The sequence below is a fragment of the Sturnus vulgaris genome, chromosome 14 (assembly GCF_052056855.1).
Source record: "Sturnus vulgaris isolate bStuVul1 chromosome 14, bStuVul1.hap1, whole genome shotgun sequence".
Classification (NCBI taxonomy): Eukaryota; Metazoa; Chordata; class Aves; order Passeriformes; family Sturnidae; genus Sturnus; species Sturnus vulgaris.
In genome coordinates this window covers 18,160,103-18,172,131 of record NC_142256.1, presented here as the reverse complement: position 1 = coordinate 18,172,131, position 12,029 = coordinate 18,160,103, and the positions used below count along the sequence as shown (strand labels likewise).

Here is a 12,029-nt window from a genome sequence, read left to right as displayed (position 1 = left end):
GCTGGATGTGAAAACAGAGAACAGGGAATATGCTGGTGCTGCTGTTCCTGGGTACAGCACTCACAGGATCTTGTCCTTAGCAAGGCCTTGACTTCTTCCCTCATTTTTCTCTTGTATTTCCCTGAATACCTGCCAGCTCCTAAGATGTTTAGAATTCAGTATTTTTAAAATTCTTTTTCCATTTTGGGTTGCATCTTCATCTTTTTCTCATGAATTATTTTTTTCTCTCCTCCCCACCGTACTCTTTCTTTGGAGGCAAGAGCTCAGCTGTCAAAGTCAATTTGCTTCTTTCACTGAGGACTTAGAAAGAGGCTGGTTTGTGCCAGGCAGGAGCAGGGCTCACGGCATTTATTACTGATTTGTGCCCAGGCATGACTGGCCCTGCATTTTTGTATGTTTGTCTCTCCTTTCACAGTGACCTCTTCTTCTTCATCCCATCTTGAAATCGACAAGAACTACTTCAGTCTCAGGCCTACATCTTTCTTATCTCTCTGGGTCCCAGGTCTGATGGCACCTTTTCCATTCCTATGCCTTTAGTTTGCTCTTTTCCTGTAGGTTTCTCCTTTACATTCACATGCCAAATCCTACTCTAATGCAACTTTCCTTCTGTCTTTCAGTGTAACAGTTGGAGAAGTTGTGAGAAATGTCATGCTTTACTCACACTCCTTCTGCCAACCAGGCAGCCCTGTGACCGCAGGAGTGGTAGTAAATGAGTCCCCGTGGCCTTGGGTGACTCACGAGGAATTTTAGATTAACCTTTAGCTTTTCTGACTTTTTCTTGTGCTGATCCTTAGAAATCAGAGCACCCCACCTCTCACTGTCCTCACTGTAACACACAGGGCCATGTGAGTCCATGAGGTGTTTTGGCCTTGGGACAGCTGAAGACTGAAGAGAGGGCATCAGCAGAGAGGATAAGGGCTTCTGTTGTTACCTCCCTGATGAGAATAATTTTCTTTTTTCATCTTTCTTGGCAGGATCAAAATCCTGGAATTGTTGCCAGATTGCAGGAGCCAGGCTCCATCCCAACTGGTGGCTCTGTGCCGGCACCAGCCACGGTCAATGGGTACACAATGAGGAATCATTTACTGAAGCAGCAAATAATGAAACGGCAGCTGATGCAGGTACGATGCCGAATGCCTCTGTGGTTGCTGTGCTGTCCACCTCATTGGGAAGCACAGGACTAACTGGAATGAAGAAATCATCAATCAGCAAACACTAAGAGTGACCCTGGAATTGCTAGGCTGAGTCAGACTAAGGCTGTGGTGAGTCTAGGATGAGGCCGAGAGGCCAAGGCCAAGTTCTGCTCTGCCAGAGTTGAGTGCAGATCTGCCCCCTTATATGCTAGGGAAGGATTTGGTCATCTGCATATCCCTGATGTCATTTGTGGTCAGCCACAGACTTGGGAGGAAAGATGTAGAGAAGGGAGGCTTGGAAAGTGAATCAGCCTAGAGAGATGTTCTCAATTTTTGCCTTTCTCTCTGATACCCTGGGGATTTAGCAGAGTAGATATTAGGCTCCAGTTTGTCTGGGACTTGACTTGTCTCTCTAGCAACAGAAGCCCCTGTAGAAGGTTTGCAACAGGTTGTGTGAGGAAGGTAGGATGAGGAAATCCCACAAATGAATTGGGTAAAGCAGCTCTGACCATGTGCCTCTGACTTTCTGAATGTGCTGCTGGATTTGGGTCGAGGAGGTTGTCTTGGTTTGAAAGACAGGTATGGTCTAAGGAAAGGCAAGAGCCCCTTTCCTGCGATGCAGAGTGCAACCCCCTCCCTTTTAATTATTTTAGGTCCAAATCAGAGGCCTTCAGGCAGGAGATGTGGGGATAAGAATAACAGTCCTTTACTGATATCTAACAAGGCAGAAAACAACAACAGCTATAAAAATTGACAACAGAACAGAACAGTATAGCTCAGTTCCAGTCCCTTTTGGCCGCAGGCCGTCTCCCTGCGCTCAGTTCCCGGTGCTGTGGGCAGGGCAGGTCCCGCGCAGTTGAAGAGGGCTGGGTGATGGCGGCAGCGGCCCAGGGGTGAGAGGGATGGGGAAAGTGACTCCCCCCTCACGGTGTCGGTCGTGGTGCTCGGCAGAGTGTCCAGAGGTAGTAGGGTGAGGTGGGAGAGCAGCAGAGCCATGTCCAACAGCAGGGAGCGTGGATCTCAGTGCTGGGATGGCAGGGGAGATGCCAGATCCAAGCACGTCCTCTCCCTCCATGAGCCAAACGAGAGAGTTTCCAGCCCGCTCCCGACCCCCGTCCCACCTTTCCTTTTTCTGGTTTCCCCCCACCTCCCTCCACTCACCTCCTTTCGAGAGAACATGACCTTAAGGTGTAGCCACTTAGCATAACAATGGGAGAAATTCCACAGAAAGAAAAGGGAAGCATTCAACCCCCAACATTATCCACCCCTGAATTTCTCCCATACTAATATGCTATATCAAATTAAACTGTTACATTATATATACATACATGCAGTTAGAGACATAGGCACAGTACTATAGGTATTTCACCCTAAAACAAGGTCTCCTTGGGGTATGCATCGGGTCTCTCCATTCTTTTGCATCACCCACCAGGTGCAACCTGGTCCCTGAGTGAATACAACTCCACGGATGGGATTGTCTTTGCTGGAGGCAGGATTTACCCAAACAGTTTTTCCTAGCATACCTCTCATGTGTACCACTGGAACCTTATCTCCATCTGATATTCCCAAGGGCTCAGATTGGGCAGGGCCTGCTCAGTTAGTGGAACCTCGGGTGTTCACTAACCAGGTGGCCTTTGGTAGATTAATCTCCCAGTTCTTGAAAGTTTCCCCACCCAGTGCCTTCAAGGTGGTTTTAAGCAGGCCATTGCACCGTTCAACTTTCCCTGCAGCTGGTGCATGGTAGGGGATATGGTACACCCACTCAATGCTGTATTCTCTAGCCCAGGTGTTTATAAGTCTATTCTTGAAATGAGTCCCATTGTCTGACTCAATTCTCTCAGGGGTACCATGCCTCCAAAGAACTTGTTTTTCCAGGGCCAAGATGGTGTTCCCAGCAGTGGCATGAGGTACAGGGTAGGTCTCCAACCATCCAGTGGTGGCTTCCACCATGGTCAGTACATAGCGCTTGCCCTGGCGAGTTTGAGGCAGTGTGATGTAGTCAATCTGCCAGGCCTCTCCATACTTATATTTGGCCCATCGCCCCCCATACCAGAGGGGCTTCACCCGCTTGGCCTGCTTGATGGCAGCGCACGTCTCACAGTCATGGATAACTTGAGAAATACTGTCCATGGTTAGATCCACCCCTTGGTCTCGTGCCCACTTATATGTGGCATCTCTGCCCTGATGACCTGAGGCATCATGGGCCCATCGAGCCAGGAACAACTCTCCCTTGTGCTGCCAATCTAAATCTGTCTTCGACACCTCTATCTGTGCCGCCTGATCTACCTGCTCATTGTGTCGGTGTTCCTCATTAGCCCGACTCTTGGGAACATGGGCATCTACGTGGCAGACTTTCACAGGCAGCTTCTCTACCCGGGTGGCAATGTCTTTCCATTCATCGGCAGCCCAGATTGGTTTTCCCCTACATTGCCAGTTAGCCTTTTTCCACCTTTCCAGCCATCCCCACAGAGCATTGGCTACCATCCATGAATCAGTGTAAAGGTAGAGGTTTGGCCACTTCTCTCTTTCAGCAATGTCCAGGGCCAGCTGAACAGCTTTGAGTTCAGCAAGTTGACTCGATCCACCTTCTCCTTCGGTAGCTTGTGCGACCTGTCGTGTGGGGCTCCATACGGCTGCTTTCCACTTCCGGTTCATCCCCACAATGCGGCAGGAACCATCAGTGAAAAGAGCATAGCATGTTTCATCTGCTGGCAGTTGGTTATACAGTGGGGCTTCTTCGGCCCGGGTCACTTGTTCCTGTTCCTCTTCATCGGCAAGACCAAAGTCTTCCCCTTCCGGCCAGTTGGTAATTATCTCCAAAATCCCAGGGCGATTCGGGTTTCCAATACGGGCACGTTGTGTGATGAGGGCAATCCATTTGCTCCATGTGGCGTCAGTGGCATGGTGGGTTGAGGGAACCTTTCCTTTAAACATCCACCCCAGCACTGGCAGTCGGGGTGCCAGGAGGAGTTGTGTTTCCGTGCCAACCACCTCTGAGGCAGCTTGGACCCCTTCATAGGCGGCCAAGATCTCTCTCTCCGTTGGAGTGTAGTTGGCCTCGGACCCTCTGTAGCTTCGGCTCCAGAACCCCAGTGGTCGGCCTCGCGTCTCCCCAGGCACCTTCTGCCACAGGCTCCAGGACAGACCATGGTTCCCGGCTGCAGAGTAGAGCACGTTCTTCACATCTGGTCCCGTCCTGACTGGGCTAAGGGCTACTGCATGAGCAATCTCCTGCTTGCTGCTGCTCAGGGCCCCAGTGGAAATCATTCTTCTTGCAGGTGACCAGGTAAAGAGGGCTCACAATCTGACTGTACTCAGGAATGTGCATTCTCCAAAAGCCTATGGCACCTAGGAAGGCTTGTGTTTCCTTCTTGCTGGTTGGTGGAGACATTGCAGTGATCTTATTGATGACCTCACTGGGGATCTGGCGCCGTCCATCTTGCCACTTTACTCCCAGGAACTGGATCTCTTGGGCAGGCCCTTTGACTTTGCTCTTTTTAATGGCGAAGCTGGCTCCCAGCAGAATCTCAATGATCTTTTCTCCTTTCTGAAATAGCTCCATTGTCGTGTCCCCCCACACAATGATGCCATCAATGTACTGCAGATGTTCTGGAGCTCCACCCTTCTCCAGTGTAGCCTGAATCAATTAATGACAGATGGTGGGGCTGTGTTTCCACCCCTGGGGCAGTTGGTTCCACATGTATTGCACACCCCTCCAGGTGAAAGCAAACTGAGGCCTGCACTCTACTGCCAGAGGAATGGAGAAAAATGCATTGGCGATGTCAATAGTGGCGTAACACTTTGCTGCCTTGGACTCCAGCTCGTACTGGAGTTCCAGCATGTCCAGCACAGCAGCGCTCAACGATGGAGTCACTTCATTCAATGCACGATAGTCCACGGTCAATCTCCATTCTCCTTCAGATTTACGCACAGGCCAGATGGGGCTGTTGAAGGGTGAGTGGGTTTTGCTGACCACCCCTTGGCTCTCCAGCTCACGGATCATCTTGTGGATGGGGATCACGGCATCTCGATTCGTCCGGTACTGCCGGCGGTGCACTGTTGAGGTAGCAATTGGCACCTGTTGCTCTTTCACCCTTAGGAGTCCCACTGCAGATGGGTTTTCTGATAGCCCAGGCAGGGTGTTCAACTGCTTAATGCCCTCTGCCACCACAGCAGCTATTCCAAAAGCCCACCTGAGTCCCTTTGGGTCTTTGTAATAGCCGTTCCTGAGGAAGTCTATGTCTAGGATACATGGTGCCTCTGGGCCAGTCACAGTTGGATGTTTCTGCCACTCTTTCCCAGTCAGGCTCACCTCAGCCTCCAGCAGAGTCAATTCCTGAGATCCCCCTGTAACCCCAGCAATTGAAACAGGTTCCTTCCCGACATGTCCTGATGGTATTAATGTACACTGTGAACCAGTGTCAACCAATGCTCTGTGTTCCTGTGGCTCTGATGTGCCAGGCCATTGGATCCACACCGTCCAAAAGATCCGGTTTTCCCGTGCCTCTCCCTGGCTAGAGGCAGGGTGCCTCTAGCCCTGGTTATTATTTCTCTCCTGGGCATACATAGTGGAGGTTCCTTCAAGGGGATCTGACAGATCATCCTCCCTTCTGTAATAGCCTGCACCTTGGTCATGGGAGGCTGAGGCTACCCTCACTTTAGTGGAGTTCCCTCTGTTAGTGTTCCCCTCCCTGAGTTGGCGCACCCGTGCTGCCAGGACAGAAGTGGGTTTCCCATCCCACCTTCTCATGTCTTCCCTGTGGTCACATAGAAAAAACCACAGGTCAGCACGTGGGGTGTATCCTCTCTCCCTAGCTGGGGGGCATTGGGCTCTACTTTTGGGGTCCATGACTCGCACTGGTGCTGCACTGATCTTCCTCACTTCTTCCCTCATCTCCTCCTTAAACTCCTCTCTGAGGTCCTTAACCGCAGCAGAGACATGAGCCTGCACTGGGCCAGCCATCATACTCTGAAAATTCCTGAGCCTGTTGGCAACAGAACCCACTGTCACTTGGTTGGTATCAGCATCAATCATTGCAATAAAGGGGGTATATTGAGATGGGCCCAGGTTTGCCAGATTCCACAACATCTGTCCTGTGCACCTGACCTTGTCAGGGTCATTGTCGTGCTGTCCATCCCTCCCAAAGAGCACCTCCAGTACTGCCACTTCTCTCAGCTTTTGGATCCCTTCCTCAAGGGTGTTCCAACGTGTTCTCTGGTGGTGCTCCTGCATTCTTTCCCTGTGGACAAACCTCTCTCTCACACTCATTAAAAGTCGCTCCCAGAGGGAAAGGAGACCTGTCTCCCTTACAAATACCTGGTCCACACCTGAGTCCTGGGTCAAGGCTCCCAAATTCCTTGCCTCAGTACCATCCAGTTGCACACCTGTACCCATAAGGTCCCAGACCCGCAGTAACCAGGTTGTAAAAGGCTCACGGCCCCGTCGTACAATGTCTTTTCACAGGTTACGGAGACTCTCATATGACAGGGACTCGATGATGATCTCAACTTCTGGCTCCCCTGCTGGTTGTGAGGGGCCCCCTTCCTGACCCTTATTATCTAGGTGCCTTGTTTTCATCTTAGACTTCCTAGTTTCCACAGGGGCAACTGCTGCTGGCTGTGAGTGCCCTTGCAGTTCAGCTGGAACCTGGACAGATGTAACATCTGTGGGTCCCACTGCTGCACCATCAGAGTCTCCCTCTTTAAGGCAGGGGGAGGGTTTCTCACCAGCTGGGGAGAGGTACTCCTTCAGCATCTGGCCCATCTCACGTATCTCCTTCGCTAGCACCCCCACCCATTCTGGGTGGTTCCTTTCCGAGGTGGGCTGTGGGGCAGGGTCAAACTCTGGGGTAATATCCCTAGTGTCTGGAACAATATCCCTAGTGTCTGGAACAGGGTCAGGCTCTGGGGTAACCTTCCTAGTCTCTTGGGCAGGATCAGGCTCTGGGGTAACCTCCCTAGTCTCTTGGACAGGATCAGGCTCTGGGGTAACCTCACTAATCCCTGGGGTAGGTATCAGGGTTGTTATCCAAGTCAATCTCCCCTTATCTCTGAATGTTAGATAGAACAGGTTTAACAGGGATATAAGCAACACTAGCCACAATATAATGTCATTAGCATTTAAAGCGGATTTGAACTGCTTGAAGACTGGTGGGGTGAACTTCAAAAACCGTGTGATGGGTTGGGAGAAAATTTCACCTGCTGCCACTTCCTCACAGTAAGTACCATTATTGAAGTAGCCCCAGAAACACACACTTAGAGTGCGATAGCTCTGAATCCATGTGGCCATCTTCCAAAGAAAATTAAAAATCCATGAATTCCTCAACTGATCAACCCACAAAATGAACCGGATAATAGCCACAGTAACCTTGGTTATGAGACTCATGTTTAAAAAAGGTCTTGCAAATGGGAGAGATATAGCAGTGACCACATGGAGGCCAATCCAGGGTAAGCTGGACAGCATGGTGTCACCTACCACAAGTTGGGGTAATTCAAGAACTGTTATCCCCTTTTCTACCCCTCTCTCAATGCCCTCAGGCAATGCCTCATGTTCTGGGCGCCAAAATCTGTCTTGGTTTGAAAGACAGGTATGGTCTAAGGAAAGGCAAGAGCCCCCTTCCTGAGATGCAGAGTGCAACCCCCCTCCCTTTTAATTATTTTAGGTCCAAATCAGAGGCCTTCAGGCAGGAGATGTGGGGATAAGAATAACAGTTCTTTACTGATATCTAACAAGGCAGAAAACAACAACAGCTATAAAAATTGACAACAGAACAGAACAGTATAGCTCAGTTCCAGTCCCTTTTGGCCGCAGGCCGTCTCCCTGCGCTCAGTTCCCGGTGCTGTGGGCAGGGCAGGTCCCGCGCAGTTGAAGAGGGCTGGGTGATGGCGGCAGCGGCCCAGGGGTGAGAGGGATGGGGAAAGTGACTCCCCCCTCACGGTGTCGGTCGTGGTGCTCGGCAGAGTGTCTGGAGGTAGTAGGGTGAGGTGGGAGAGCAGCAGAGCGATGTCCAAAGGCAGGGAGCGTGGATCTCAGTGCTGGGATGGCAGGGGAGATGCCAGATCCAAGCACGGTGCGTCCTCTCCCTCCATGAGCCAAACGAGAGAGTTTCCAGCCCGCTCCCGACCCCCGTCCCACCTTTCCTTTTTCTGGTTTCCCCCCCACCTCCCTCCACTCACCTCCTTTCGAGAGAACATGACCTTAAGGTGTAGCCACTTAGCATAACAATGGGAGAAATACCACAGAAAGAAAAGGGAAGCATTCAACCCCCAACAGAGGTTCATTTTGATGGATGGGAAATGAAATGAGAAGTAGCTCAGTAAAACCCTCAGTGAAGTCCTGTGCTGCTCCTTGATCAAACTCCCTTTCAAACCCAGCTGTGCCTCCCTGCCATCTCTTGGCTTCAACCTTTCCTGGGCTGCTCTAACACAGGGGGAGCTCCACCACCCCCAAAGAGCTCCCCAAGTCACAGCTGCTGCCCACAGCAGGGATATGAGTTGCAGTGGTGTGTTCTGGGGCTAAATGGTGAGAGACTTGAATCAGGTCACCTGGAGTGGCCCAGCAATGCCTTGTTCAGGGAGCACCTGCTGTGGATTCCTGGCTCCTGTGTTCTGGTTAGAAGTGGCAACCAGCACACAAGGGAATGGTGCACATGGGCAGAGCCTCCAGCAGCAGCACACTTCACTCATAAGCTGGTGAACGCAGGAGTCTCCATGTTTGTCCAGCTCCCCTTTGGCTGCCTGCACAGCATGTGCCGAAGGTTGCAATTCCCAGTGCTGGGCTGGCATCAGGACACATTTGCAAGAAGGGGAATGCAGAATTTAAGATACAGTCTGAAATGAACTGTCTGGGCTGAGTCTCGTCAGAGGAAGGGGGTATAGAGTGTATGGGAGAGGTTGTTTATGACAGTGGCTATACTTCAAGTGTCTGCTGCTCTTTTGCTTGTCAAGAGACTGCAACTTCACTATTACTCCCCTTGTTTTCCAGGAAAAGCAGAGACAAAACATGCTGGGAGTAACATCTGAACAGAGGAGCTTGTTTGCAGCTCAGCAGTTTCAAGGTAAGGAAGGAAATGGCCTGAAAATCCTTGAGGTGCCAGGGTCTGGTGTCTGGTTAAATAGAGACACTTAATGATTCTCTGCCCTGAATTAAAAGCATTTTGCATTTTATCACATATCATGAGATTCTGCTGTTTCCTTATGGCTCCAGTATAACTCTGTTACAAAGAACACAAAGGAGAAGCCCCCATGACATGAAAGAAAGAGCAGCAGTTTTTAAAGGCTTTGCCATGTTTCAAGGGTGAATCTATGCTCACCAGCTAACATGTCTCTTTGTCCACAGCTGTGCAGCAGTCCATTCCTGCTGACTGCAACCAGGTGATCCCAGCTCCTCCACCCAACCACCACATGCTGCCATCAAACCCAGCCATGCTCCAGAGCACCTTGGGCTCTGGCATGGCCTCAGCCACTGCCAGCCAGAGTAGCAGGACAATGGTGATGATTCCACACAACCCTGGCAAGCAGCAGGGGATTTTTCCACCTAATTCTGACTTTAACATCCCACTGCGGCCAAGCCAGAACTCACTAGGCATGAACTCAGGATGCCAAACTGTTCCCAGCCACTCCACTGTGAGGCCAGGAATGCCGATGGGAGGCTTCAGTTCTGGCTCTTTAGCAAATCACTCTGCAACACAGCAACACTTGAGGCAGCCGAGTGTGCCAAGAATCCCCAATGTCTACCCCAACTCATCTGCCCAGATGTGGACACCAACTACTGTGCCAAGAATGCCAAATCAAAGCCAAATGGATACTAGCGTGCAGCAGTTTTCTGGGAACATGGTGTTCTCCAAACAGAGCGTGAGGCCAAGCACATCAGGTCAGGCATTCTCCCAGCAGGCTGTGGTGCCACCGAATCAGATCGCTCCTGGCATCCAAGTCAGGCAGATGCAGAAACTGAGCATGGGACAGTCTGGCCAGGGCTTAAGCTTAATGAGTAATCAGAACTTGAGACACAATTTAACCAGGGGATCATTGCCAGCTATGAATGTTATGAAATCAGTGCCCCAAGGAGTGTCCAATTTTAACCACCTCAATCCTGCCCCGGGCCTCAGCCCGCCAAGCTACCCTTCCACTGGCCAGCCCGACACCTTCAGCGGGATGAGTGCCACTGCTGAGCTGCCCCAATATGACTTTGTGTCCCAGCACAGCAATTCCGTAATGCCTGCCAACTGCAGCAACACTGACTTCCTCGACTCCCTCATGAAGAACAGCAGCAGCAACGACGAAGAGTGGTTGAACAATCTGACAATGATAGATGACATTTTGGGACAGCACGCTCAAAGCTCTGGACATGTTTAGCTTGGAGAGAAGCAGCCTCATTGTAAATAACACACGTATGGCTTTGAACAGAACAGACGACCCATGAAAGCCACTGCATTGTTCAATAAAGAGGGAATAGACTCAGCCAATTCTTTGCCTGCATCAGAATTTAATATTGGCAGTTTTTTAGATGATTGTATATATTTGAATATTTTGTAAATTATGTTTTCCTAAACCTTAAATGTAGAAGTATTTATACTTCCTTGCTGGACTCTTTGTAAATAAATCTATAGCATAACTTTTGGTTTTATGATAGGGATTTCATTATACCTTGTTATAAATATGCAAATAATATTGTTAGTTGCTGTAATACTGTGTATTACAGCATAAAATACTTATGTTTTTGACATAACTTAACACATGATTTAGAGGTGTCATTCCAACCAGACTAACAGAAATCAAATATGGCATCTATTCTCCCATATCAAAAGGAAAGATTGAAAAGTTGCATTAAAAAAAAAAAAATCCCTAAAAGAAGCTGCTGATTCCCTTGTCACTTAGTCTTGCAGACCAAACCTGGTACATAGGTCCCATTCAGGCACTCAGTGCATTGAGGGATCTGCTTTCAGAGATCCATTTGCCAGATCTGGGGCATGTTCTCAGCTTTATACACTCCAGTAGGTCACTCTGCCACTGACAACCCGCCAGCGCTGTACTGCAGGGAGTGTGTGCTTGTGACCTTCCAGCTGCTGACGGGTGTGTGCCTGGGGTCGCAGGCTCAGCGTGGTGTGGCCACACTGGACAGGAGGTGCTGGGCAGGCACTGCCCAGCCTCCAGCCACTTAACCCTTCAGCAAAAAGGTAGCTCTGGTTTGTGCACCTCTACCATGTATATTTGTAGTGTACAGGTGATTTATTCCTGGTTTTAAGGCTTTTCATAATTTCTGTTTTAATGTAAGACTTTTTTCAGAGGAAAAGTCTACAAACATCAATAGTTAATTTTTGATGTTTTTCTGTCAGCTACTATTGTCCTCTGTATATTTAAGAGTCTGTTTACGAAAGATTTGCTGTACTGTAAACTTCTTAAAATGTTCATACTTTATGTAATCATATTTTAATAGTCACGTCATACTTCACAATACATTTGTAATATAACGTCAGCTTCAAGCACAGAATGTTTTTTTCTTCATACCATAATAAAGTGCCAAGGGAAAATTGCATATCTGTCTCGGTTTGAAAGACAGGTATTTCTCTAAGGAAAGGCAAGAACCCCTTTCCTGAGATGCAGAGTGCAAGCCCTCCCTTCTAATTATTATAGTTTCAAATCAGAGGCTTTCAGGCAGAAGATATGGGGATAGGAATAACAGTTCTTTACTGATATCTAACAAGGCAAAACAGCAGAAACAACCACAGCTCTAAAAATTGACAACAAACCAGAACAGTATAACTCAGTTCCAGTCCCTTTTGGCCGCAGGCCGTCTCCCTGCGCTCAGTTACCGGTGCTGTGGGCAGGGCAGGGCCCGCGCAGTTGAAGAGGGCTGGGTGATGGCGGCAGCGGCCCAGGGGTGAGAGGGATGGGGAA

At 49.6% G+C, this 12,029-nt stretch overlaps 1 protein-coding gene across 13 annotated transcripts in view; it reads left to right on the top strand.

Moving 5' to 3' along the window:
- Positions 1 to 11,667, top strand: part of MAMLD1 (mastermind like domain containing 1) — a 273,107-nt gene extending 261,440 nt beyond the window's left edge. For 12 of the 13 annotated variants that reach the window (XM_088173279.1, XM_088173280.1, XM_088173283.1 and 9 more), the window contains 3 exons: positions 975 to 1,121; positions 9,118 to 9,190; positions 9,472 to 11,667. In XM_088173279.1, the coding sequence (XP_088029405.1) occupies positions 975 to 1,121; positions 9,118 to 9,190; positions 9,472 to 10,487 (1,236 nt within the window). In that variant the 3' untranslated portion in view covers positions 10,488 to 11,667. The remainder of the gene's footprint in view (positions 1 to 974; positions 1,122 to 9,117; positions 9,191 to 9,471) is intronic. The other variant, XM_088173291.1, reaches the window with a different exon arrangement.
- The last annotated feature ends 362 nt before the right edge of the window (positions 11,668 to 12,029 follow it).